This window comes from Garra rufa, chromosome 23 (genome assembly GCF_049309525.1).
Source record: "Garra rufa chromosome 23, GarRuf1.0, whole genome shotgun sequence".
In the NCBI taxonomy this organism is placed as follows: Eukaryota; Metazoa; Chordata; class Actinopteri; order Cypriniformes; family Cyprinidae; genus Garra; species Garra rufa.
Window position 1 is genome coordinate 27271362 of NC_133383.1, and position 27445 is coordinate 27298806.

A 27445-nucleotide genomic window follows, 5' to 3' on the forward strand; every position below is an offset into this window, starting at 1 on the left:
AAACGCAATTCTGATTTTTTTTTTCTCAGAATATATTTCTCAGAGATAAAAACTCGCAATTGCGAGTTACAAAGTCCAATTCTAATGAAAGAAAACATGATTATTTTTAGAATAGTTTATATTTAGCAATTCTGACTTTTTTCTCAGAATTGTGAGATATAAACTCATAATTCTGGTCAAAATTGTGGGTTTCAAGCCTTTTTACTTGCATTCGAGAGTTTATCTGAGAATTGTGAGATATAAACTCGTAATTCTAATGAATAATTGACAAAATTGTGAGTTTCAAGCTTTTTTTTACTTGCATTTGAGAGTTTGTCTAAGAAATGTGAAATATAAACTCGTAATTCTGAGGAAAAATTGACAAAATTGTGAGTTTCAAGCTTTTTTTACTTGCATTTGAGAGTTTGTCTAAGAAATGTGAAATATAAACTCGTAATTCTGAGGAAAAATTGACAAAATTGTGGGTTTCGAGCTTTTTTTTACTTGCATTTGAGAGTTTGTCTGAGAATTGTGAGATATAAACTCGTAATTCTAATGAATAATTGACAAAATTGTGAGTTGAGCTTTTTTTTACTTGCATTTGAGAGTTTGTCTAAGAAATGTGAAATATAAACTCGTAATTCTGAGGAAAAATTGACAAAATTGTGGGTTTCATGCTTTTTTACTTGTATTTGAGAGTTTGTCTGAGAATTGTGGGATATAAACTCGTAATTCTAATGAATAATTGACAAAATTGTGAGTTTCAAGCTTTTTTTACTTGCATTTGAGAGTTTGTCTAAGAAATGTGAAATATAAACTCGTAATTCTGAGGAAAAATTGACAAAATTGTGGGTTTCAAGCTTTTTTACTTGCATTTGAGAGTTTATCTGAAAATTGTGAGTTTCGAGCTTTTTTTTACTTGCATTTGAGAGTTTATCTGAGAATTGTGAGATATAAACTCGTAATTCTAATGAATAATTGACAAAATTGTGAGTTGAGCTTTTTTTTACTTGCATTTGAGAGTTTGTCTAAGAAATGTGAAATATAAACTCGTAATTCTGAGGAAAAATTGACAAAATTGTGGGTTTCAAGCTTTTTTACTTGCATTTGAGAGTTTGTCTGAGAATTGTGAGATATAAACTCGTAATTCTAATGAATAATTGACAAAATTGTGAGTTGAGCTTTTTTTTACTTGCATTTGAGAGTTTGTCTAAGAAATGTGAAATATAAACTCGTAATTCTAATGAATAATTGACAAAATTGTGAGTTTCGAGCTTTTTTTTACTTGCATTTGAGAGTTTATCTGAGAATTGTGAGATATAAACTCGTAATTTCTGAGGACATTTGACAAAATTGAGTTTCAACCTTTTCTTTTATTGCACTTGAGAGTTTATCTGAGAATTGTAAGATAAAAATTCATACTTCTGAGGAAAAAATTGACAAAATTGTGGGTTTCAAGTTTTTTTTACTTGCATTTGAGAGTTTATCTGAGAATTGTGAGATATAAACTCGTAATTCTAATGAATAATTGACAAAATTGTGAGTTGAGCTTTTTTTTTACTTGCATTTGAGAGTTTGTCTAAGAAATGTGAAATATAAACTCGTAATTCTGAGGAAAAATTGACAAAATTGTGGGTTTCAAGCTTTTTTACTTGCATTTGAGAGTTTGTCTGAGAATTGTGAGATATAAACTCGTAATTCTAATGAATAATTGACAAAATTGTGAGTTGAGCTTTTTTTTACTTGCATTTGAGAGTTTGTCTAAGAAATGTGAAATATAAACTCGTAATTCTGAGGAAAAATTGACAAAATTGTGGGTTTCATGCTTTTTTACTTGTATTTGAGAGTTTGTCTGAGAATTGTGGGATATAAACTCGTAATTCTAATGAATAATTGACAAAATTGTGAGTTTCAAGCTTTTTTTACTTGCATTTGAGAGTTTGTCTAAGAAATGTGAAATATAAACTCGTAATTCTGAGGAAAAATTGACAAAATTGTGGGTTTCAAGCTTTTTTACTTGCATTTGAGAGTTTATCTGAAAATTGTGAGTTTCGAGCTTTTTTTTACTTGCATTTGAGAGTTTATCTGATAATTGTGAGATATAAACTCGTAATTCTAATGAATAATTGACAAAATTGTGAGTTGAGCTTTTTTTTACTTGCATTTGAGAGTTTGTCTAAGAAATGTGAAATATAAACTCGTAATTCTGAGGAAAAATTGACAAAATTGTGGGTTTCATGCTTTTTTACTTGTATTTGAGAGTTTGTCTGAGAATTGTGGGATATAAACTCATAATTCTAATGAATAATTGACAAAATTGTGAGTTTCAAGCTTTTTTTACTTGCATTTGAGAGTTTGTCTAAGAAATGTGAAATATAAACTCGTAATTCTGAGGAAAAATTGACAAAATTGTGAGTTTCAAGCTTTTTTTACTTGCATTTGAGAGTTTGTCTAAGAAATGTGAAATATAAACTCGTAATTCTGAGGAAAAATTGACAAAATTGTGGGTTTCAAGCTTTTTTACTTGCATTTGAGAGTTTGTCTGAGAATTGTGAGATATAAACTCGTAATTTCTGAGGACATTTGACAAAATTGAGTTTCAACCTTTTCTTTTATTGCACTTGAGAGTTTATCTGAGAATTGTAAGATAAAAATTCATACTTCTGAGGAAAAAATTGACAAAATTGTGGGTTTCAAGTTTTTTTTACTTGCATTTGAGAGTTTATCTGAGAATTGTGAGATATAAACTCGTAATTCTAATGAATAATTGACAAAATTGTGAGTTGAGCTTTTTTTTACTTGCATTTGAGAGTTTGTCTAAGAAATGTGAAATATAAACTCGTAATTCTGAGGAAAAATTGACAAAATTGTGGGTTTCATGCTTTTTTACTTGTATTTGAGAGTTTGTCTGAGAATTGTGGGATATAAACTCGTAATTCTAATGAATAATTGACAAAATTGTGAGTTTCAAGCTTTTTTTACTTGCATTTGAGAGTTTGTCTAAGAAATGTGAAATATAAACTCGTAATTCTGAGGAAAAATTGACAAAATTGTGAGTTTCAAGCTTTTTTTACTTGCATTTGAGAGTTTGTCTAAGAAATGTGAAATATAAACTCGTAATTCTGAGGAAAAATTGACAAAATTGTGGGTTTCAAGCTTTTTTACTTGCATTTGAGAGTTTGTCTGAGAATTGTGAGATATAAACTCGTAATTCTAATGAATAATTGACAAAATTGTGAGTTGAGCTTTTTTTTACTTGCATTTGAGAGTTTGTCTAAGAAATGTGAAATATAAACTCGTAATTCTGAGGAAAAATTGACAAAATTGTGGGTTTCATGCTTTTTTACTTGTATTTGAGAGTTTGTCTGAGAATTGTGGGATATATAAACTCGTAATTCTAATGAATAATTGACAAAATTGTGAGTTTCGAGCTTTTTTTTACTTGCATTTGAGAGTTTATCTGAGAATTGTGAGATATAAACTCGTAATTTCTGAGGACATTTGACAAAATTGAGTTTCAACCTTTTCTTTTATTGCATTTGAGAGTTTATCTGAGAATTGTGAGATATAAACTCGTAATTCTAATGAATAATTGACAAAATTGTGAGTTGAGCTTTTTTTTTACTTGCATTTGAGAGTTTGTCTAAGAAATGTGAAATATAAACTCGTAATTCTGAGGAAAAATTGACAAAATTGTGGGTTTCATGCTTTTTTACTTGTATTTGAGAGTTTGTCTGAGAATTGTGGGATATAAACTCGTAATTCTAATGAATAATTGACAAAATTGTGAGTTTCAAGCTTTTTTGTACTTGCATTTGAGAGTTTGTCTAAGAAATGTGAAATATAAACTCGTAATTCTGAGGAAAAATTGACAAAATTGTGAGTTTCAAGCTTTTTTTACTTGCATTTGAGAGTTTGTCTAAGAAATGTGAAATATAAATCGTAATTCTGAGGAAAAATTTACAAAATTGTGGGTTTCAAGCTTTTTTACTTGCATTTGAGAGTTTGTCTGAGAATTGTGAGATATAAACTCGTAATTCTGAGGAAAAATTGACAAAATTGTGGGTTTCATGCTTTTTTACTTGTATTTGAGAGTTTGTCTGAGAATTGTGGGATATAAACTCGTAATTCTAATGAATAATTGACAAAATTGTGAGTTTCAAGCTTTTTTTTACTTGCATTTGAGAGTTTGTCTAAGAAATGTGAAATATAAACTCGTAATTCTGAGGAAAAATTGACAAAATTGTGAGTTTCAAGCTTTTTTTACTTGCATTTGAGAGTTTGTCTAAGAAATGTGAAATAAACTCGTAATTCTGAGGAAAAATTGACAAAATTGTGGGTTTCAAGCTTTTTTACTTGCATTTGAGAGTTTGTCTGAGAATTGTGAGATATAAACTCGTAATTCTAATGAATAATTGACAAAATTGTGAGTTTCGAGCTTTTTTTTACTTGCATTTGAGAGTTTATCTGAGAATTGTGAGATATAAACTCGTAATTTCTGAGGACATTTGACAAAATTGAGTTTCAACCTTTTCTTTTATTGCACTTGAGAGTTTATCTGAGAATTGTAAGATAAAAATTCATACTTCTGAGGAAAAATTGACAATTGTGGGTTTCAAGTTTTTTTACTTGCATTTGAGTTTATCTGAGAATTGTGAGATATAAACTCGTAATTCTAATGAATAATTGACAAAATTGTGAGTTGAGCTTTTTTTTACTTGCATTTGAGAGTTTGTCTAAGAAATGTGAAATATAAACTCGTAATTCTGAGGAAAAATTGACAAAATTGTGGGTTTCATGCTTTTTTACTTGTATTTGAGAGTTTGTCTGAGAATTGTGGGATATAAACTCGTAATTCTAATGAATAATTGACAAAATTGTGAGTTTCAAGCTTTTTTGTACTTGCATTTGAGAGTTTGTCTAAGAAATGTGAAATATAAACTCGTAATTCTGAGGAAAAATTGACAAAATTGTGAGTTTCAAGCTTTTTTTACTTGCATTTGAGAGTTTGTCTAAGAAATGTGAAATATAAATCGTAATTCTGAGGAAAAATTTACAAAATTGTGGGTTTCAAGCTTTTTTACTTGCATTTGAGAGTTTGTCTAAGAAATGTGAAATATAAATCGTAATTCTGAGGAAAAATTTACAAAATTGTGAGTTTCAAGCTTTTTTTTACTTGCATTTGAGAGTTTGTCTAAGAAATGTGAAATATAAACTCGTAATTCTGAGGAAAAATTGACAAAATTGTGAGTTTCAAGCTTTTTTTACTTGCATTTGAGAGTTTGTCTAAGAAATGTGAAATATAAACTCGTAATTCTGAGGAAAAATTGACAAAATTGTGGGTTTCAAGCTTTTTTACTTGCATTTGAGAGTTTGTCTGAGAATTGTGAGATATAAACTCGTAATTCTAATGAATAATTGACAAAATTGTGAGTTTCGAGCTTTTTTTTACTTGCATTTGAGAGTTTATCTGAGAATTGTGAGATATAAACTCGTAATTTCTGAGGACATTTGACAAAATTGAGTTTCAACCTTTTCTTTTATTGCACTTGAGAGTTTATCTGAGAATTGTAAGATAAAAATTCATACTTCTGAGGAAAAATTGACAATTGTGGGTTTCAAGTTTTTTACTTGCATTTGAGAGTTTATCTGAGAATTGTGAGATATAAACTCGTAATTCTAATGAATAATTGACAAAATTGTGAGTTGAGCTTTTTTTTACTTGCATTTGAGAGTTTGTCTAAGAAATGTGAAATATAAACTCGTAATTCTGAGGAAAAATTGACAAAATTGTGGGTTTCATGCTTTTTTACTTGTATTTGAGAGTTTGTCTGAGAATTGTGGGATATAAACTCGTAATTCTAATGAATAATTGACAAAATTGTGAGTTAAGCTTTTTTGTACTTGCATTTGAGAGTTTGTCTAAGAAATGTGAAATATAAACTCGTAATTCTGAGGAAAAATTGACAAAATTGTGAGTTTCAAGCTTTTTTTACTTGCATTTGAGAGTTTGTCTAAGAAATGTGAAATATAAACTCGTAATTCTGAGGAAAAATTGACAAAATTGTGGGTTTCATGCTTTTTTACTTGTATTTGAGAGTTTGTCTGAGAATTGTGGGATATAAACTCGTAATTCTAATGAATAATTGACAAAATTGTGAGTTTCAAGCTTTTTTTTACTTGCATTTGAGAGTTTGTCTAAGAAATGTGAAATATAAACTCGTAATTCTGAGGAAAAATTTACAAAATTGTGGGTTTCAAGCTTTTTTACTTGCATTTGAGAGTTTGTCTGAGAATTGTGAGATATAAACTCGTAATTCTAATGAATAATTGACAAAATTGTGAGTTGAGGTTTTTTTACTTGCATTTGAGAGTTTATCTGAGAATTGTGAGATATAAACTCGTAATTCTAATGAATAATTGACAAAATTGTGAGTTGAGCTTTTTTTTACTTGCATTTGAGAGTTTGTCTAAGAAATGTGAAATATAAACTCGTAATTCTGAGGAAAAATTGACAAAATTGTGAGTTTCAAGCTTTTTTTACTTGCATTTGAGAGTTTGTCTAAGAAATGTGAAATATAAACTCGTAATTCTGAGGAAAAATTGACAAAATTGTGGGTTTCATGCTTTTTTACTTGTATTTGAGAGTTTGTCTGAGAATTGTGGGATATAAACTCGTAATTCTAATGAATAATTGACAAAATTGAGAGTTTCAAGCTTTTTTTACTTGCATTTGAGAGTTTGTCTAAGAAATGTGAAATATAAACTCGTAATTCTGAGGAAAAATGTATAAAATTGTGGGTTTCATGCTTTTTTACTTGCATTTGAGAGTTTATCTGAGAATTGTGGGATATTAACTCGTAATTCTGAGGAAAATTGACAAAATTGTGAGCTTTTTTTACTTGCATTTGAGAGTTTAAGAAATGTGAGATAGAACTCGGAATTCTGTGAGACAAACTCTTAATTCTGAGGAAAAATGGTCAAAATTGTGAGTTTAAAGCTTTTTTATGTGCATTTGTAAGTTTATTTGAGAATTGCGAGACAAACTCGGAATTCTGACTTTAATATTCGCAATTACTTATTCACAATCTCACAATTCTGACGAAAGTTAGAAATCACAGTTTCGACAAAAAAGGCAGAATTATAAGATAAAAAGTCGTAATTACCTTTTAGTGCTGTCAAATGATTATTTTCGATTAATCACATTAAAAATAAATGTTTGTTAACATAATATACAAATGTATACTGTGTATATTTTTAATGTATATATAAAAACTCATACAGCATATATTTTTTATATATAAACATTGTTCTTAAATACATGTGTATTTACAGTTGAAGTCAAAAGTTTACACACACCTTACAGAATCTGCCAAAATAAGAGGGATCGTATAAAATGCATGTTATCATGTTTTTGAACAGGGTCATTTTTTTTTATAAATTCAATGTTTATTTTCTTTTGTGGATGTCTTTTATGCGAAATATCTTATTCAGGTGAGGACGAAATAAAAAATAACTTGCAAGTTGTATGATCCCTCTTATTTTGGTCAAGTAAGTAACATTATGCAGATTCTGCAAGGTGTATTTAAACGTTTGACTTAAACTGTATATATGCATAATAAATATACACAGTATACATATATTAATCACTTGACAGCACTACTTTTTAACATTTATATTCAGTGGCAGAAACAGGCTTCCATAGCAAAAGGAGAAGGCAGATCATGATGTCAGTATATCCTTAATCAAGGTTGTGACTGCTAAATAAATAAATAAAGCCTAAATGTAACCTTGTCATGAATATATTGAACAAATTTGAATTTTGTCCCACAAACTGTGATGTCACAAAGCCTGATTCACACAAGAGAGCCTGTTCCTCTTGTTTAGGTTCATGTTTCATATGGGGGATGGGGTGGAGTAACAGAGAAAGTATTGAAAGTAGGCCTGGGTTTGCATAACCAAACAAGACTTTTGTGCTGTGCATGGAAACAGACTGAAGCCCAAGGAGGAACAGCAGGCTATTTAAAGAAGCGACTCAAATGACCAAGCAATAAAGCTTTGAACTTAAAGAGTTATAGGAAAATACATAACTATATAACCAGGAGGAATGTTCATTTGTAAATGTGTGATAGAGAGATATCTATTGCACAACACAAAAAAGGACACAGGACTGCAGATCCGCTTCTTGCATAAAAGTACCTATAGCTTCAGGCTATAATTAATCCTAATGGCTTTAATTAAGACCAATCAAAACTAGACTTTGTTTGGTTTCATTATCCCATTAGGTTTCTGTTCTGGCATTAAACCCTGTGCAGATTCCTTTGTGAAATACTGTGTAAATATTTCTTGAATTCCAGGTAAGGTACCTGCCATTTCGACATCTGTGGCAAGTTTATAGACCAGCGCTTTTCATGACCCAAGACTTTGCAATGTTTAAATCAAATCCCCTTTTTTATGTTACACTTTTTTTTTTATTGAAATAAGAAATTAACCACACCATATTTCTTGCAAAGTCATCGTTTTATTTGACAAAAGAAAAGCATTAGCTGACAACAGTGGCGGTAACAGCTGGAATAACAGCCGGAGCCTATGGGAAAGAGAGAGTCATAATGAAATGAATCATGAATGAATTCTGAATCAACTTTAAAAATTATTAAATCTGCATACCATAAAAAATAAATAAATAAATAAGTTTATTCCCAGACCTATATGACCACATTTCCTTTGTGGAACACAAAAGTAAACTTTAACAAAATGCCCAGACTGCTTTTTTTGGTAGTTCTTAGGTTTGGAAGGAAAAAAGTTCAGAAGGAAGAAACCAAGGAAGAAAGTTTGGAAAAAAGGAACAAAGAAAGATCAGAAGGAAGTAAATTTGAAAAGAAGGAAGTTAAGAAGGATGTCCAAAAGGAAGTTTTGTAGGAAGGATTTAAGGATTTTTGAAAAGAAGGAACAAAGGTAGGACGTTTGGAAGGAAAAAGGTTGAGAAGTTCGGAAGGAAAAAAAAGGTTGGAAAGAAGGAAGGAAGTTTGGAAAGAAGGAAATAAGCTCAGAAGGATGGAAGTCCAGAAGTTTGAAAAGTAGTAAGTTTGGAAAGAAGGAAGGAAGGAAAGAAGGAAGGAAGGAAGGAAGGAAGAAAGTTGGGAAAGTAGGAAGGAAGTTTGGAAGGAAGCAAGTTTGGAAAGAAGGAAATAAGCTCAGAAGGATGGAAGTCCAGAAGTTTGAAAAGTAGTAAGTTCGGAAAGAAGGAAGAAGAAAGGAAGTTCGGAAGAAGGAAGGAAGGAAGGAAGTTTAAGTAAAAAAAAAATTCTGATATTTGAAAGAAAGGAAGTTTGGAAAGAAGCAAGTTTGGAAAGAAGGAAATAAGCTCAGAAGGATGGAAGTCCAGAAGTTTGAAAAGTAGTAAGTTCGGAAAGAAGGAAGAAAGGAAGTTTGGAAGGAAGGAAGGAAAGGAGGAAGAAAGGTAGTTTGAAAGGAAGTTTGAAAGGAAGAAAGTTGGGAATGAAGTAAGAAAGTTTAGAGAGGAAGTAAGTTAGTTTGGAAGTAAGTTGGGAAGGAAATTCAGAAGTTTGAAAAGAAGGGAGTTCAGAAGAGTGGAAGTAAGTTCAGAAAGAAGGAACCAAGGAAGTTCAGAAGGAAGAAAGTTGGGAAAAAAGGAGGTTTAAGTAAAAAAAAAAAAGAAATTTGAAAGTTAGTTTGGAAGTAAGTTTGGAAGGAAATTCGTAAGTTTGAAAAGAAAGAAGTTCAGAAGGGTGGAAGTAAGTTAGGAAAGGAGGAAGGAAGTTTAGATGGAAAGAAGTTCAGAAAGAAAGGAAGGAATTTTGGAAAGAAGGAATGAAGTTTGGAAAGAAGTTAGTTAGCTCAGAAGGAAGGAAGAAAGGAAGTTCGTAAAGAAGAAGTTCGTAAGAAAGAAGAAGTTCAGAAGGTAGAAGGAAAGTTAAGAAAGAAGGAAGGAAGTTAGTTCAGAAAAAGTTTGGAAGGAAGGAAATTCAGAAATAAGTTAGGAAGTTTGGAAGGAAGTTCGGGATGAAGTACAGAAAAAAGGGAGGAAGGAAGAAATTTTAGTCACTTTTTGCTTTGCAGTCCCAGTCTCACATTTTTGGCTAAATAGATTATTATGAAACAAAGCGATTCACAAATCATCTGGATAAGACCAATTAAAAAAAAAAAGTAAATGTTTCTATGTTTTAATTTGCATATTTCATCCTACTTGTTTGTAAAGTTCCATTTTTTTTTTTTTTAATTTTCAATTTATTTGTGAATTTGATAATCTATTTATCCGGAAAAAAAACAACAAAAAAAAACAATTGTAATCCCATACCATATTACTGCATGCAAAACAGCAGTATGAGCATTGTTCAAATGTCTCTTTTCACTCACACACACACACACACACACACACACACACACACACACACACACACACACTACAAAGAGCATAGAAACCTCATTGTACCTCTTCAGGATCATACAACTCATTAGTAAAGTTTGAGAAGGTTGTGTGCTCTTCCACATCAGTCACAAGCATCTCTTTTTCAGTAGACTCTTCCCTTGCTGCTTGTGCCCTTCTGTAAATAGAATATAGGGGATTGTATGATATAATAGATGTTGATTTTATGAAGCACATACTTGTATATATTTAGGAAATGACAGACCTCCTCTTGAGGATGACAGCGGCAATCAGAGCACCTCCGAAGAGAAAGGTGAGTGTGAGCGCGAGAGCAGTGCTGCTGGAGGTGGTGTTCTGACAGAGATTCCCGCTGTATCCATCCTCACACTCACACTCCGGCTCACCCTTCACAATCACACACGTTCCGTGACCACTGCAGCGCTCCGCTTCACACGACTCACTGCCCACTTTCTGCACCACAACACTGCCGTCTCGAGATGGGGAGAGTTCGACAGCAGAGCCAAGGGGCGTCAGACGGTTTGATGTGGATTGTGGAGCGCCGGGTCCAGATTTAGATTTGACACCTGGTTTGATTTTCACAAGGTCACCTGTCAAGCAAGACATGGTTAACATAATTCACAAGTAATCCACGCCACTCTAGTACAGCTTTTCCCTTCACAAAACATTAATTGATGGGATGGAGTGGTGTGGATTACTTTTAGATCATTGTGATGTTTTATTAGGTGTTTGGACTCATTCTGATGGCACCCATTCACTGCAGAGGACCCATTGGTGAGCTGGTAATGTAGCTATGCAAGTTTGGAAGTAAGTTCAGAAGGAAGTAAAGAAAGGAGGAAGAAAGTAAGTTCGAAAAGATGGAAAGTAGTATGGAAGGAAGCAAGTTCAGAAGTTTGGAAGAAAGGAAGGAAGTTTAGAAGGAGGGAAGAAACCAAGGAAAAAGTAAGTTTGGAAGGAAAGAAGTTTGGAAGAATGTCCGGTCGTCAGAAGGAAGTTTGGAAAAAAGAAAAGAAGTTTGGAAGGAAAGAAGGAATTTTAGATAAAAGTTTTGAAGGAAGTAAAGAAAGGAGGAAGTAAATAAGTTTAGAAGGAAGGAAAAAAGAAAACAAGGAAGAAAGGAAGTTCGGAAGGAAGTTCAGAAGTTTGGAAGGATGGAAGAAAGTTTGGTTGTCAGAAGGAAGTTTGGAAGTTCAGAAAGAGGGAAGTAAGGAGGTTTGGAAAGAAGGAAGGAAGAAAACAAGGAAGAAAGTAAGTTCAGAAGGAAGTTTGGAAGAAAAGTTTGGAGGGAAAGAAGGAAATTTAGAAGAAAGTTTGGAAGTTCAGAAAGACGGAAGTAAGGAGGTTTGGAAAGAAGGAAGGAAGAAAACAAGGAAGAAAGTAAGTTCAGAAGGAAGTTTGGAAGAAAAGTTTGGAGGGAAAGAAGGAAATTTAGAAGAAAGTTTGGAAGTTCAGAAAGAGGGAAGTAAGTAAGTTTGGAAGGAAGGAAGGAAGAAAACAAGGAAGAAAGTAAGTACAGAAGGAAGTTCTGAAGTTTGGAAGAAAGTTCTGAAGGAATGAAAAAACTTAAGTTCGGAAGGTCAGAAGAAAGGAAGTTCGGAAAAAAGCTTGGAAAAAAGAAAGTAAGTTTGGAAAGAAAGTTCAGAAGGAAGGAAGTTCGAAAGGAAGTTTAGGAGTTTGTAAGGAAGGAATTTTAGAAGGAAGGAAAGTTCATACAAAGATGAAAGTAAGTTTGGAAGGAAGTTCGGAAAGAAGGAAGAACGGAAGTTCGTAAGGAGGAAAGGAGGAAGAAAGTTTGAAAAGAAGGAAGAACAGAAGTTTGGATGGAAATTCAGAAAGAAGAAAGAAAGTAAGTTTGGAAAGCAAGTTCGGAAAGATGGAAGTTCGGAAGTTTGAAAGGAAGGAAGTTTGGAAATTTGGAAGGAAGAAATTTTGAAGTTTGAAAAAGAAGGAATGAAGCAAGTTTGAATGTTTGGAAAGGAGGAAATAAATTCAGAATAAAGGGAAGAAGGGGGTGCCAGGTTTAGATTTGGATTTGACTCCTGGTTTGATTTTCACAAGGTCACCTGTCAACAAGCAAGACAATAACATCACAATAATCCACAAGTAATTCACACCACTCCAGTCCAGCTTTTCACTTCACAAGACATTAAGTGATGGACTGGAGTGGTGTGGATTATTGTGATGTTTTTATCAGCTGTTTGGACCTTTCATTCTGATGGCACCCATTCACTGCAGAAGATCTATTGGTGAGCTAGTCATGCAATGCTCCATCTCTGTAATCTAATCTGTACATGTAAAATTAAAAATGGGAAACTGGAGAATAACAGTCATTCAGGAGAATGGAGAATCACTCACACTCTTCATCTGAGCCGTCCTGGCAGTCTGGGATCTGGTCGCAGAATTTGGCTGCAGGGATGCACTTGAGGCCATCTCTGCATGCTTTACTGCCCACAGGACACTTTAGGTTGGAAACACATTTGGTTTTGTTCACAGAGAGGTAGTCCTGCGCACAGCGACATGAGTGTCCACCTGGATACGGCAGACAAAGGTGACTGCAGCCCCCATTGTTTTCAGAACAAACATTGGTTCCTGGTCGGGGAAAGAAAAGTAGACAAAAACAGATTTTAAATACACAATTAGACAAGAATAACTGACTTTAGAGAGAATTACAGTACAGTTCACTCTGGCACAGAGATGCAACCTATGTTCAGACTGAAATACTAGCTTACGCACTACAACCTAAAAAAAAAAAAAAAAACATAATTAGCTAAAAATATCTTAATCATTAGGCAATCTAAAATAAATAAAATCTAAATAAATAAATACAAAAAAAGATAAGTGACAGAATATGATAAGAACATAAAAAAAATAGATAAAATAAAAAGTTAATTAAATAAAAATAAATTAAGAAAGAAAACAATTAGGTTCTAAATAAAAAAATACCTAAATAAAACAAAGAAATTTAAGCAAAAACTGGAAAAAGTAAGAAAAATATTAAAGTAAAATAAAGAAATATACAATAAGAGAGACAATAAACGTAAAACAATTTGTATGAAGAATAAAAAGTTTATATTATATATAAAAATATTTATATATTTTTTTTTACTTTTACTTTCTTTTATCTTATTTAGTTAACTTTTATACACTGTTTATTGTGTCCTTTTTATTGTATATTTCTTTAACTTAATATTTTTTCTTTTTCTTAAATTTGCTTAATTTTCTTTGTTTTATTTAGATTTTTTTGGTTTATAATCGAATTGTTTTCTTTATCTTATTTTACTCTTAGTCTTATTTAATTAACTATTTTATTTTATTTTATGTATGCATGTATTCATTTACTCTTATCATATTTCACTTATCTTTTTTGTATTTATTTTTCATTTAATCTTATTTTACTTTTGATCTTAATTGGTTAACTTTATTTATTGTAGATTTCTATCTAAATAAATTTTTCCTTTTTTAGCTTGTTTTTCTTTCATTTTTTTATTTATTAATTATTTAATTTCCTTTATCTTATTTTACTTTTATTCATATTTAATTAACTTTATTTTTATGCATTTATTTACTTATTTTAATCGTATTCTGTCACTTATTATTTTGAAAAAAGAAAGCAAAAAAGAGAAAGAGAGGGAAAAAGTAATCAAATAAATAACTTAATGTTTAATGTTTAAATCTAAATTCAACAGTGTAAAATTGACTTTTGTCAGACCAATCAAAATTTATTAAATCTATTTTTTTTTTCATTACTATGGTTTATTCATCAGACTGAAATGTAAGATTTTGATCTGGCCATTTCAAGTATACAGAAAATGTATCACTGTATACAATATACATACAAAGAATGGTTTGGAAAGGTATATGCACTTCTGAACAGAGTGAGTTTGTGCTGGACAGGTTCTTCAGTGAAAAGCTAGAGTTAGGGGTGTGGGAAAGTAAAAGGAGAAGTCTAAATGTGTCTTTTGTGTGGCCAAGCTCCCACAAGGACAAAAGCAGCAGGGAAGTACCTTTCTGACTGGACCTGCTGTAAGCCTTTAGCTCTATGACGTTTGCCTTCACCTCAAACCACATCTGTTTGGGCTGGAACCCATCCGTGAACCACACTTCAGCTGTGCCTGTTTCAAGAACAAAAACTCTTCTCAGCATTTAGTGATATTCCATTGTTTTAATCTGCATTTCATAAAACAACATCAAATTGAAGTTCCAACTATTAAATGTATAAAGTACTGTCCAAGCTTCACGAGAGTTGCTTGGGACTTTTAAGTTCTCTTGAATGAACAGTTTTTTTTGTAAAAAACATTTAAAGGTTGAAAGACTTGAAGTTGATGGCTTCATGCCATCTAGTGCTTCCACACAGAACTGCATTCAATAGAAACTAGATTTCTGGAGGTTTTTGATTGTTACCGTTGTCCAGCGTGATCCAGAAGTAGATGTTCTCAACACGGGCAAAAGACACAATGAAGGCGGATCCGGTGCTGTACTCCTTATAATCAGAGCCATCGATGTTAATAGAGCTGATCACTTCATTTCCTGGGATAAAAGAAAACGCATTATCGACTGGTTTGTAAGAGATTTCTGCAGCATAAAATAAGATTTTTTACACTTTCTTTACAAAGAAAACTTTTAACAAAAATAAAGTTTAAGAGTGCAAGAGGGTTGTAGATTAAGCCTAATTCAACATAAGGCTAAAGGCAAAATGTTACTTTGTAGTCATAGATAAACTTCTTTCTCAAATGAAAATAAATAAACTGTATTAGGAGTTCTGATAATAATAATAATAATAATAATAATAATAATAATAATAAAGATAATAATAATAAAAATGTGTATTTCTTAAATTAAGTGTTTTAAAAAATTAAATAAATGTAAAATAAAAAGTATTAGTGCTTTTATAATATTAATAATAATAATAATAATAATAATAATAATAATAAAAACATTTTCCAAATAAATTACACTAAAATTAGTGTATTTTGTAAATATATGAAAATAAATGTAAATAGTGCTTTTACAACATTTTTATTCATACTTTTAACAATAATAATAAACAAAATAAACAAATGTAAAATAAAATGTATTAGTGCTTTTATAATAATAATAAATAATAATAATAATAATAATAATAATAAATTTTCCTAATTAAACTAAAATTAGTGTATTTTCAAAATAAATGAATATAAACAAATGTGAAAAAATAGTGCTTTTACAGCATTTTCATATTTTTAATAATAATAATAAACAAAATAAACAAATGTCAAATAAAATGTATTAGTGCTTTTTTAATAATTAAATAATAATAATAATAAAATAATAATAATAATAATTATTATTATTTTTCCAAATGAATTAAATAAACTGTATCTCCAAAATAAATGAAAATAAACAAATGTAAAAAAATAATGCTTTTACAATATTTTATTAATATTTTTCTAAATTTTCAACTCAACTAAATTAACTCACAACAAAACTGTTTATATTTATTATTATTATTATTTTTGTTGGGTTAATTTAATTAAAAAAATACACATTTATCTTATAATAATTAGAGCTATTATTATTACTACTATCACTATTGTTGTTGGAAAAAGCACTTATACATTTTATTTGTTTTACATTTGTTTATATTCTTTCTTATTTTGGAAAATACATTGTTGTTGCTGTTATTATTTATTACTATTATTATTATTAATATTAAATAAAATGGTTTTGTTTTAATTTATTTGAAAAACACACATTTATATAATAATAATAATAATAATAATAATAATAATAATAAAAAAACAAACTTATTTAAAATCTTGCTTTTTTTAAATGTTTTTTTTCATTTATTTTGGAAATACACTGCTATAATTGTACAGTTTATTTTTATTACTCTAGTCATAAAATACATTTTAGTTTATTTATTATTTTCATCAGAAAACACAATATTATTGTTTATACATTTGTATTTTTCAACTAAACTCACAGCAAAACTATTTTAATAATAATTATAATATAGTATTTCCCAAATTAAATAAACTTAAGTGTATTTTATAACAAGACTAATAATAAAAACAACTAGCAATTATATAAGTGTATTTTCAAAATAAACTTAATTAAACAGATGTACAAATATAAAACAAATGTAAAAATAAATAGTGTATTAGTACTATACATGTGTATTAGTTTATAATCAGTAGTATTAATAATACATATTATTATTAGTATTATTATTATTGATAAATATGTATTTTCCAAATAAATTAAAGTAAACAACTGTACAAATGTAAAAACAAATAAAATGTATGCTTTTATAATAATAATAATAATAATAATAATAATAATAATAATAATAATAATAATAATAATTAAACTAATTAAATTAAAAGAAACCTTGAATGGTTGAATGGTGATTTTAATATGGGGGCATTAATCTGTACCCTATTTGTGGAAAGTGTAATTTGATTTTCCATTTAACGTACCAATATCAGCCCAATACAGTGTTGTTCCTGTCTCAGAAAAGCCAAGTGAAGCCGGCATCTTTGCTTTGCTCCAGAGCAGCGTGTGATTGTTCCCATCCATGTGAGCGCAGTCCACCTGAGGCAGAGATTCGGCTCCCCTCCGTCCCACTGCGGTGAAGCACAGCCGCCCCGTGGGAGGGTGCAGGGCGATGGAGATGGTTCCCTCCAGCTCAGCCTGCAGCACCACACTGGTGTATATTCCTCCAGGGGACGTGACGTAAAGCTGGGGGCTCTTGACGCTGCTCCAGTACAGGTTTCGGGTGACCCAGTCCACAGCGAGAGCAGTCACCAGGTCCCCTTTGAGCTGAAGAACGTGACCGATGGGTGTGAAACCAGAGCTGCTGAGTTTCAGCTGAGCTACTGATCCCCGTCCCGCGTCAGCTACGGAAATGGTGCGCTCCTTCAGGAGCAGATCGAAGTCTGAGGCTTCATTCACGGCAGGAAGAGACAAGGAGCGGTGCTCCGGCCACGACTTCAGGCCGACCTCTGAATTAAGACTCTTAGTGAAGATCTGAGCAGGGGAAGACAATTAACAACGGCTCAATAGTAAAGGATCAGTAAAAGCGAAGCTTAATCATTGGCATTTGTGCATTATTTTGGAAAAAAATTAAAAAAAAAAAAAAAAAAAAATCACACAAAAATCTGATATCTTAGCTCAAAATAAAATAAAAAGAATATATTCACACAGAAAATCAGAATGGCCCCATAATTATTTCTCATTTATCTTAGCTAAAAATAAAAAATAAAAATATTATATATATATATATATATATATATATATATATATATTCACACAGAAAATATTGGCATTTGTGCATTATTTTGAAAACAAAAAAAAACACAACGAAATCCCTACATTATCAAAAAAATAAATAAATAAATAAATAACAGAAAATCAGATTGACCCCATAAGTCCTCATTTATCTTAGCTCAAAATAGAATTAAAAAAATATTCACACAGAAAATCATTTGGCACATTTGAGCATTATTTTGAAAACAAAAAAATTAAACAAAAAAAAAATCCCTACATTATTAAAAAAAAAATAATAATAATAAAAAAATAATAAAATAAAAATAAATAAATAAATAAATAAATATTAACAGAAAATCAGATTGGCCCCATAATTCCTCATTGATCTTAGCTCAATAAAATAAAATAAAATAAAATAAAATAAAATAAAATAAAAAAATATTCACACAGAAAATCAGATTGGCCCATAATTCCTCATTGATCTTAGCTCAAAATAAAATAAAATAAAATAAAAATAAAAATAAAAATAAAATAAAATATTCACACAGAAAATCAGATTGGCCCATAATTCCTCATTGATCTTAGCTCAAAATAAAATAAAATAAAATAAAATAAAAATAAAAATAAAAATAAAAATAAAAATAAAATAAAATAAAATAAAATAAAATAAAATAAAATATTCACACAGAAAATCAGATTGGCCCATAATTCCTCATTGATCTTAGCTCAAAATAAAATAAAATAAAATAAAATAAAATAAAATAAATTTACACAGAAAATCAAATTGGCCCCATTATCCCCATTTATCTTAGCCAAAAATAAAAATAAAATAATTTAAAATATAATAAAATATAGCCCCATGATCCCTCATTTATCTTAGCTAAAAAAATAATAATAATAATAAAATAAACATATCATATTCATATAGAAACTCAGATTGGCCCCATGACCCCTAATTTATCTTAGCCCAAAAAAAAGAAAAGAAAATCAAAATAAAATAAATATTCACACAGAAAATCAGATTGGCCCCATGCTCCCTCATTCATCTTAGCTAAAAAAAAAACAAAACGCAAACATCAAGTTTAATAACCACTAAAGCGCCAAACTACGGACTGCAGCTTTAATAAAAGTAATTGTAAAGGTGGTACTCTAGAATCCGTTCTGGTGACAAATTGTTCTGTGTTACGAAAATGCCATTCAGTCATTCTTCTGAAGTGGAGTACCTGTGTAATCATGGTAGGAGACAATAACATAAGGAAAGAAGAGGAGGAATCCACAGGTGGGCCGCAGGTGAATCCGTCCGCTGCTAAGAGACGTCCTGTCGGGCAGCGACAGGCCGCTTTCAACCCCGGAGCCAGCAAACACACATGAGAGCAGCTGAGCTTCTCACATGGGTTTGACACGCTGGGCTGCAAAAGAGGGTGGACAACCTAGACCAAAACAAAGAAACACTCAGAGATGAAAGATATACAGTGAGGGAAAAAAAATTATCCGATCCCCTGCTGATTTTGTATGTTTGCGCACCGACAAAGCGAGAGGAGACGACGATGACAACAAAAAAAAACTCCAGAAAAACATTAAAAAAAAATTTTTTCTGCATTTTAATGAGTGAGATAAGTATTTGATCCCCTATCAATCAGCAAGACTTCTGGCTCCCAGGTTTCTTTTATACAGGTAACGAGTTGAAATTAGGAGCAGTCTCTTATAGTGACTACTCTTAATCTCAGCTTGTTACCCGTTTAAAAGACACCTGTCCACAGAAGCAATCAATCAATCAGATTTCAAACTCTCCACTATGGCCAAGACCAAAGAGCTGTCCAAGGATGTCAGGGACAAGACTGTAGACCTACACAAGACTGGAATGGGCTACAAGACCATCACCAAGCAGCTCGGTGTGAAGGCGACAACAGAATATGAGAAGAAACACAAAATATCTGTCAATCTCCCTCGGTCTGGGGCTCCATGCAAGATCTCAACTTGTGAAGTTTCAATGATCATGAGAATGGTGAGGAATCAGCCCAGAACTACAGGAGAGGATCTTGTCAATGATCTCAAGGCAGCTGAGACCATAGTCACCAAGAAAACAATTGGTAACACACTACACCATGAAGGACTGAAATCCTGCAGCGCCCGCAAGGTTCCTCTGCTCATGTTCAGGCCTGTCTGAGGTGGAAACATTATGTTTTGGGGTGTTTTTCTGATAAAGGGGACAGGACAACTGCACTGCAATCTTCGGGGAGAACCTCCTTCTCTCAGCCAGGGCATTGAAAATGGGTCGTGGATGGGTATTCCAGGAAGACAATGACCCAAAACACACGTCCAAGGCAACAAAGGAGTGGCTCAAGAAGAAGCACATTAAGGTGGAGTGGCTAGACCTTAATCCCATAGAAAATCTGTGGAGGGAGCTGAAGGTTCGAGTTGCCAAACGTCAGCCTCGAAACCTTAATGACTTGGAGAGGATCTGCAAAGAGGAGTGGGACAAAATCCCTCCTGAGATGTGTGCAAACCTGGTGGCCAGCTACAAGAAATGTCTGACCTGGGTTTGCCAACAAGTACTAAGTTATGTTTTGCAAAGGGGTCAAATACTTCACACATTAAAATGTAAATCAATTTATAACTTTGAAATGCATTTTTCCTGGATTCTTTTTGTTGTTCTGTCTCTCACTGTTAAAATAAACCTACACTGTAAAAAGTTGTCACTAGTTTCAACTTAAGTTGATTTAACTTACAATTTTAAGGCTGCTGCTAAAATTAAGTCATTTTAACTCAAGTTAAACCAACTCATTCTAGTATAATACATTTAAATGACGTAGTTTTAAGCTGATGTAACTTAAAATTTTAAGGCAGCTGCTGAACTAGTGAAAACTTTTTACAGTGTAGCATTAAAATTATAGACTAATCATTTCTTTGTCAGTGGGAAAACTAAATCGGGGGGTCAAATAATTTTTCCCTCACTGTATTGATGTATAAGACAACTCTGATGACATTTAGTAAAGTGTACAATATGTATTCTCACTTTAATGTCAAACGGCTGTCCGGGTCTCTTGAGGACAACTCTTCGATTTTTGCCAGTGAGTTTATTGGCAGCTTGAATGGACCTTCTGTGAGTGTCAGACCAGTAGACCATGTCATTAAAAACAGCCACAGAGAAAGGACTAGGCATCTCAGACAGCTGTAGCATCTGCAAAAGTATTCAATTATTCAGTAAATTGTGCCATTAATTGTACTGACCCTTATTGTAAACATGTAACATTTAATTTTACCCTTATGCTTTCTCCATCCAGTGTAGCTGAGCCTATACATCTGAGCTTGGCATCAGTCCAATATAGTCTGTCAGTCAATACATCCACAGTCATGCTAACAGGCTTGTTGAGACCACGGCTGACCACCACCTTCCTGTCTGAGCCGTCCATGCCAGAGCGCTCGATCTGTGCCTGACCTCCAATCTCTGACCAGAACATTATCCTGCAAATAATATCTGGAAACATTCATCTGCATCCATACACTGAGACTGAAAACTCATAATAGTGCCAACTTGTGGAGGTGTTTCTCACCCTTTCTGAGACAGCAGTACGAGTGAATGAGGCTGCCGCAAATCCTCATCCACAACTACTACATAGTTGTCTGGCTTCACAATACTGCTGGTCAATCGCACAGCTAGAATCTGCCCAGCAACACCATCCACCCAGTAAAGGTTTCTTCCCATCCAATCAATAGCAATGGAGTCTGATTTCACACCTGAAGGTGCAAGATTATTTTGGTTAGGGCAGGGACTCCCAAACTCCCCCAAAAAAGACTTTGACATACACCGCGAAAAATGCTTTGAGTAAAAATTGTGTTGTTTTCAGAAAAAAACAAGTAAAAATGAAGTGTTTTAGCTTGAAACAAGCAAAATAATCTGCCAATAGGGTAAGAAAAGTTATCTTGTTTTCTGTTTGAAATATTTTTTTTTCTTACCCCATTGGCAGATTATTTTGCATGCACTTAATTGTGAACTTGTATACTTAAAAAAATAACTTGTACTCGTCTAGAAAATCCTTCTTGATTTAAGATGATGTGTTAGATATTTTGGCTGAAAACAAGACAAAAAAAAATCTAAGAAAGAAAAGCATTTTTTGCAGTGTAAAATACCATATTTTTTGGAAAATAAATAACATTTTTAAACATCTATTCATAAGCAACTTATAAGATGCATTTAACATCAGACAAATGCCACTGTAACTTGTGCTTTTTTTTAATACTTATACATTTTTGTTCCACTCACTTCACAACATTTACATAAAAAAACAACAACTTTAAATTAATTGTATTGAGAACAGATTAGGAATGAAACTGTGACCCTGGACCTTTTTAGGCTATTGGTATAAATACAGCCATGTTACTTAAACATATGTGACCCTGGACCACAAAACCAGTCTAAGGTATGCTAAAACATTTTTATGCATAATAGCACATTTTATTTTTAATTGCATATTTCAATTTTTATGCATAAACATTTGATTTTATGTATTACCATTTTACATCATTTTCAATGCAACTTTTATTTTTTTCTTCATCAATGCAATGCTGACCTGGTGCAACTTACAGTCAGGTGCTGTTTATTTTTCAGAAAATATGGTACTTTAAGAACATTTGAGATTTGAAGGCAATATTTAAATAATTTAACATTCATATGTAAATGTTGACAGTTCTCTGATATCAGTTAATGGTGAAATGGCATGCAGGTCAACATATTTCCTATTTTTTAGTCAAATGTCTGAATATTTTATTTTTAAATTATTAATTTTTTAAACTTTATTAATTTATTAGTTTGAAAAGAATAAGGCATATATCCATATGTAATATATAATGTGTTCCAACCATTTCACACAAAAAAATTAAATTGCTGCAAATTGTATAAGGATGAACATGTTTTTCAGTGTGGTACTTTAACTATTATCAATCCTTTTTTTTACATTTTAATTTAAGTATTATTGCACTTTTTAAAAATAAAATATTATATTAGAAATAAAATATGATTTTTGGAAGTAAATAGAAATAGAAAGTATTTAAAATAACTATATTTTTATTTTGGCACACAGTACCCTTTTTTTTTTTTTTTTTTACCTTTGACAATAGTTCCAATGTTGTCTTTTTCCCTGTGGAAGGCATATTTGATACTCGCTTCCTCCAGACTGACCCAGTACACCCTCTGCTCTCTCCGGTCATAATCCACAGAGAAGATGGGCTTTCGTCCCGGTGTGATAAGAGCTTGAATACTGGAGCTTCGCAGACCCAAATTTAACAGCTCAAACTGTTCAGAGACCAAAAGACTGGGTTCCTCTGCACAAAACAAACAAACAACAACAAAAAAAAAAAAAACCCATCAGGGACATGTCAGAATAATACTATTAACAGAGTAGAATTCTACTAAGAAAAAAAAAATACTATTGTAGTGCAAGTACATATTTGCCGTCTATGAATTGCATGCATTATGTTATCACACTGGAAAGGTCACATGCACTTAGTTCTTTGTGTACTTTGTTTTACAATGGTAGGGTAGGGCAAAAAACATCTAGTTTTCTTCTCCAACCTTAAAATCGCCCGACATTGTTGTTTTACCTTTTTTTTGTAAAGGGGCCAGTGACCTTTTCAACATGACCACATAATGCATAAAGTTGATAGATGAGCCTTGTAGTTAAAAAATATATAATTTTGTTTTGGTTTTTTGAAAATGGCTGATTATTTCACTTGGTAAGCCCCTTATCCTCAGCTAGGATCGTGTAGAGCACTTTGAAGCTGCTTTAAAACCTCATTTTTGGACCTTCAACCCACTGATTCCCATTTAAGTCCACTATATGAAGAAAAATCCTGCAATGTTGTCCTCAAAAACATAAATTTCTTTTCGACTGATGAAAGAAAGACATGAACATCTTTTGATGACATACCATTTATAAGTGATAATTATAATACTAATATCTCTCAAAGAGCCATACGATCAGATGAATGTGCAATATGACACATTTGTATTATCAGTTTGATTATTTTGATACCCTTTAGACAGCTTTTGATAAGTAACTCTGTAACTGCATGTCAACTAGCAGTAATTATTATTAGTAGTATGCTAAATATATTCTAAAACTTTATTTTGATGGTTCCCCAAAAGACAAACTGATTTTAAGTAACTTTGTACTTAAAAAAAAGTACATGAACCTTCTACATAGCTTAACCCTAACTTGAGTCTACGAATACTCTAAGGAGTGTTAGTTGACATGTAGTTGGAATGTTGCTTATAGTCAATACACTAATGCCGAGAACACACTACACGATTTCCATGCCGATTATGAATGGAATTTGGTCTTGATCACAGATCGTGCCTAGTCGGGCATAGTCTGTTCCAGTCGGGCTCAGTCGCTGTTTATAGTCGTCACAAAAAATCGCATAGTGTGTGGTGTCTAAAGATAATAATCTTAGAATTCAAGAGCCAGTCGTTTTCACTAAGATTTTTTTAAACATGTTTAATATTTGCGACTGACACCAGCGATTTTATGCAGCTATGCGGTGGAGATGCGTTCACTGTCAAACATAATTCTGCATTAATTAGGTAATTTTGTCCAAAAAAATGTTCTTGATTACAAGAAAAATACAGATTGGTCTTGATGTGATTTATTTCGCCTTTCTTTTCATTCATAACTTAAGGCTACACAGATTTAAATAGTTTCGTTTTCAAAAGGGGAGCGCATAACACTTTTTGAATTTCATGGTTTGTATAGCCTAGTCTGCGAGGGGTTCGGAGTACAATTTTTGTCCACATTGTTTTCACACTTGTCTAGTACAAATATGTGGCTTTGTTTCATATTTACAGTGTATACGTTTTTCGTTATTTACCTCAAAAGAAAGGTAATGAAATGTGACAACATGCCCCGTAGGTGGGGTACATTATAACACGACCATATGACAGCTTAAAATGCTATCTGATCGAATGAAAAACATTTACACAACAAACTTAAATATTTTGTCAATAAAATGCATGCATTCACTTTTTCAAATAAAGTAATGACGTTTAAAAAAAATAATAATAAAAAGAATCCAATTTTGGAGTTTGACAATGAACACATTGCCACATGGTTAGAACGGCCCTGATCGCAACACACAGCTGTACAGTAGTTCAAAACAATGTGGACACACATTGTCCACACACAGCTCGCAAAGAACACGACACACATAAACAACACACATAAACGAGCCAAAATGCTTTACATTTCTCAATAAAATCCATGAAAGTCAATAGTGTAAATTGCATCGAATATCATAGTTTAATAACACAGTGTTACAACGTTCTCTGCGCCACTGGAATATAATACAGGTTACTGTCTTGCTGGTTTGAGAACCATTAATAAACTTTCTAAACTGATAAACAACAGATTGGAGAATAAAATATAATAGCCTATTTGTCTCATTTTAAATGAATACCAAAAGCTGAAATGAAAAAATTATTTCAGCCAGAAATTTACTTTTACTATGGTAAACAAAATATTCTGCGATATCTTCAAAAGGCTTTTGCATTTTGGCGCACTTTTTTCTCTGCATAGTGTTGCTACGCCAACTAGTAAATACTGAAAATTTGGTTATGCTTGCATGTGTGGAAATATTTAAACCACGCGTTACAACTAACCCCGCGTTCGTTTGTGCCCCGCGCTCTGATTCTCAGTGATTCTCCTATTTTAAAGATGATCAAGAATGATTTTATTTCGATCTGCAGTGTAAGAAAAGTCAAGAAAAAAGATTAGCCTATTGCCCTAAATATATATAAACTACAGGCTTAATCCTATTTTTTTTCTTAACTTTTAACTTCTTCTAAAACAATATTAAATCAACTTTAAAGGCTAGGTTAACGAATTTTCTTCATAATAAATATACAAACAAAACGAATAGCTTACACTTCAAAACGAAGTTTTTATATATAACTTCAGAAAACACGAATATGACGAAGTACAATTATTCTATATAAATTAATTGTATAGCTATAACAGTTGTATCAAATGGATAAGAAAATTATAGTGCCTTGAATTTATTAAGTAGGCTAATGTTTAATTTCGTTCGTTTCATTCTCTGTAAATGTAAAGAAAAAAATACCATTTTACCTGGAACCAATTCGTTTCTAATCCCTGATTTTAGACAAGCATGCATGATATCATTTATATATTATTGCTTGAATAAACCTTTTAAAAGTAGTGCTAGAAATGTTATAATTAAGGAAATTAAACAGACCTAGGCATTTGAAAAGACATATTATAATAAAAATGCGTTACAACGTTTCAATAGGTAAAACGGGTGTCAAATAAAGTACCGCGGTGTTGTATTTTGGTGCGGCTGAGGGAGCGCGGGTAGATGCTGCGGTTGGAGTAGCCTACACTGTATTTTTTATTAAATTTTTTTGGGTTTGGCAGAATTTGTCCAGTCGTGACTCACCAATCGTTAAGTGTGTTGTGGAGTGGAGTGACTCAGTCATTAGGTTTGTGCTCCTTTCCGATTGTCAAAGACTAAAATCGGTTCCAGTCGGTGGAAACAATCGTTAAGTGTGTTCAGGTCAGTCTTAGAATGCTTCTGCTAGTCGTGTAGTGTGTCCCCAGCATAAGGGGACCATCAAAATAAAGTGTAATATAAATGTAAAAAAAAAAAAAATGTAATATGATAGTCCATTATAGTAGATTTACTTCCATTTACTTCCATCCTCAAGCATTATAATTGTCATGAGAATTCATGAGATATAACATATTATAAGGTTTTTATAACGCATTATGCATTCATTATAATGCTTTAGAAATACCCTTATAATGCATTGTTAATAGGGACTTCATAGCAGTGTTGTTTGACAACTATCTTAGATTTAGTCTTAGTCTTATGGACTAAAATGCTTCTTAGTTTTAGTCAAATTTTAGTCACTTCTATATATGTGATAGTTTTAGTCCAATTTTAGTCGACGAAAAGTCAAAAAGGTTTTAGTCTAGTTTTTGTCAAAAAAGGGAAAAAAGTAGTCTTTTAACAAATTAATGTAGGTCAGTAAGTATTTTGCTGTTGGGTAGTGTCACTTATAAGTTCTGAAAATAGCAGATCTATAGTTCAACACAATGTGAGCTTCCGGATCGACTATTTTCACCAATAATTACAATAATGAAGGAATGTTTTAGAACATAAAAGACAAACAAGGATGGAATGCTAAAACGGCTTGCCATACTAGTATAGCAAAGAGTATTTAATGCTAAAACGGCTTGCCATAGCGTCAGATACTTTAAGTTTTAATTGGCATGCACAATAAGCGGAAATGTCATGCATTTTAAACGTCTGACGGACCACCCACTAACATTTGTCTATTCTCGTCTCGTCAACGAAAACTCACACACGTCTCGTCATGTTTTAGTCATCAACGAGCCATTTTTATCTCGTCATTGTCATGAAAAAAAGTGGCGTCAACGAAATGATTTCGTCATCGTCATCGTTGAAAACAACACTGCTTCATAGAAAGTGTTATCCTAACTTTTCCGTAATACATGACTAGATCAGCAAACTGGGTCAGACTTTATAGTGAGGCTAGCTAGCTGCTATGGAGTGATACCTGCTGTCTTGCAGCTGCGTCCATCCGGCTCCAGTATAAACTCAGGGTGGCACTGACACAGGTAAGAGCCCAGTGTGTTAAGGCATTTATGACTGCAGGCAGTGGGCTGAATCTCTTCACATTCATCTATGTCATCGCAGCTTAAACCGTCTGACTGAAGCCTGAAGCCAGTCTTACAGCCACATCTCTGAAAACACAAGAAAATTTTTCAGTCTGTA

The 27445-nt window shown here is 32.1% G+C and overlaps 1 protein-coding gene across 1 annotated transcript in view; it reads right to left on the reverse strand.

Annotated features, from left to right (window-relative positions):
• Positions 1-8521: 8521 nt before the first annotated feature.
• Positions 8522-27445, reverse strand: part of LOC141298992 (uncharacterized) — a 35465-nt gene continuing 16541 nt past the window's right edge. Inside the window, exons 16-28 of the mRNA XM_073829276.1 lie at positions 27228-27414; positions 22739-22954; positions 21187-21370; positions 20896-21097; positions 20649-20813; positions 18856-19062; positions 16843-17392; positions 14786-14911; positions 14389-14496; positions 12740-12973; positions 10632-10974; positions 10433-10544; positions 8522-8566 (exon numbers count right to left, since the gene is read on the reverse strand). Coding sequence (XP_073685377.1) covers positions 8522-8566; positions 10433-10544; positions 10632-10974; positions 12740-12973; positions 14389-14496; positions 14786-14911; positions 16843-17392; positions 18856-19062; positions 20649-20813; positions 20896-21097; positions 21187-21370; positions 22739-22954; positions 27228-27414 — 2679 coding nt within the window. The remainder of the gene's footprint in view (positions 8567-10432; positions 10545-10631; positions 10975-12739; positions 12974-14388; positions 14497-14785; positions 14912-16842; positions 17393-18855; positions 19063-20648; positions 20814-20895; positions 21098-21186; positions 21371-22738; positions 22955-27227; positions 27415-27445) is intronic.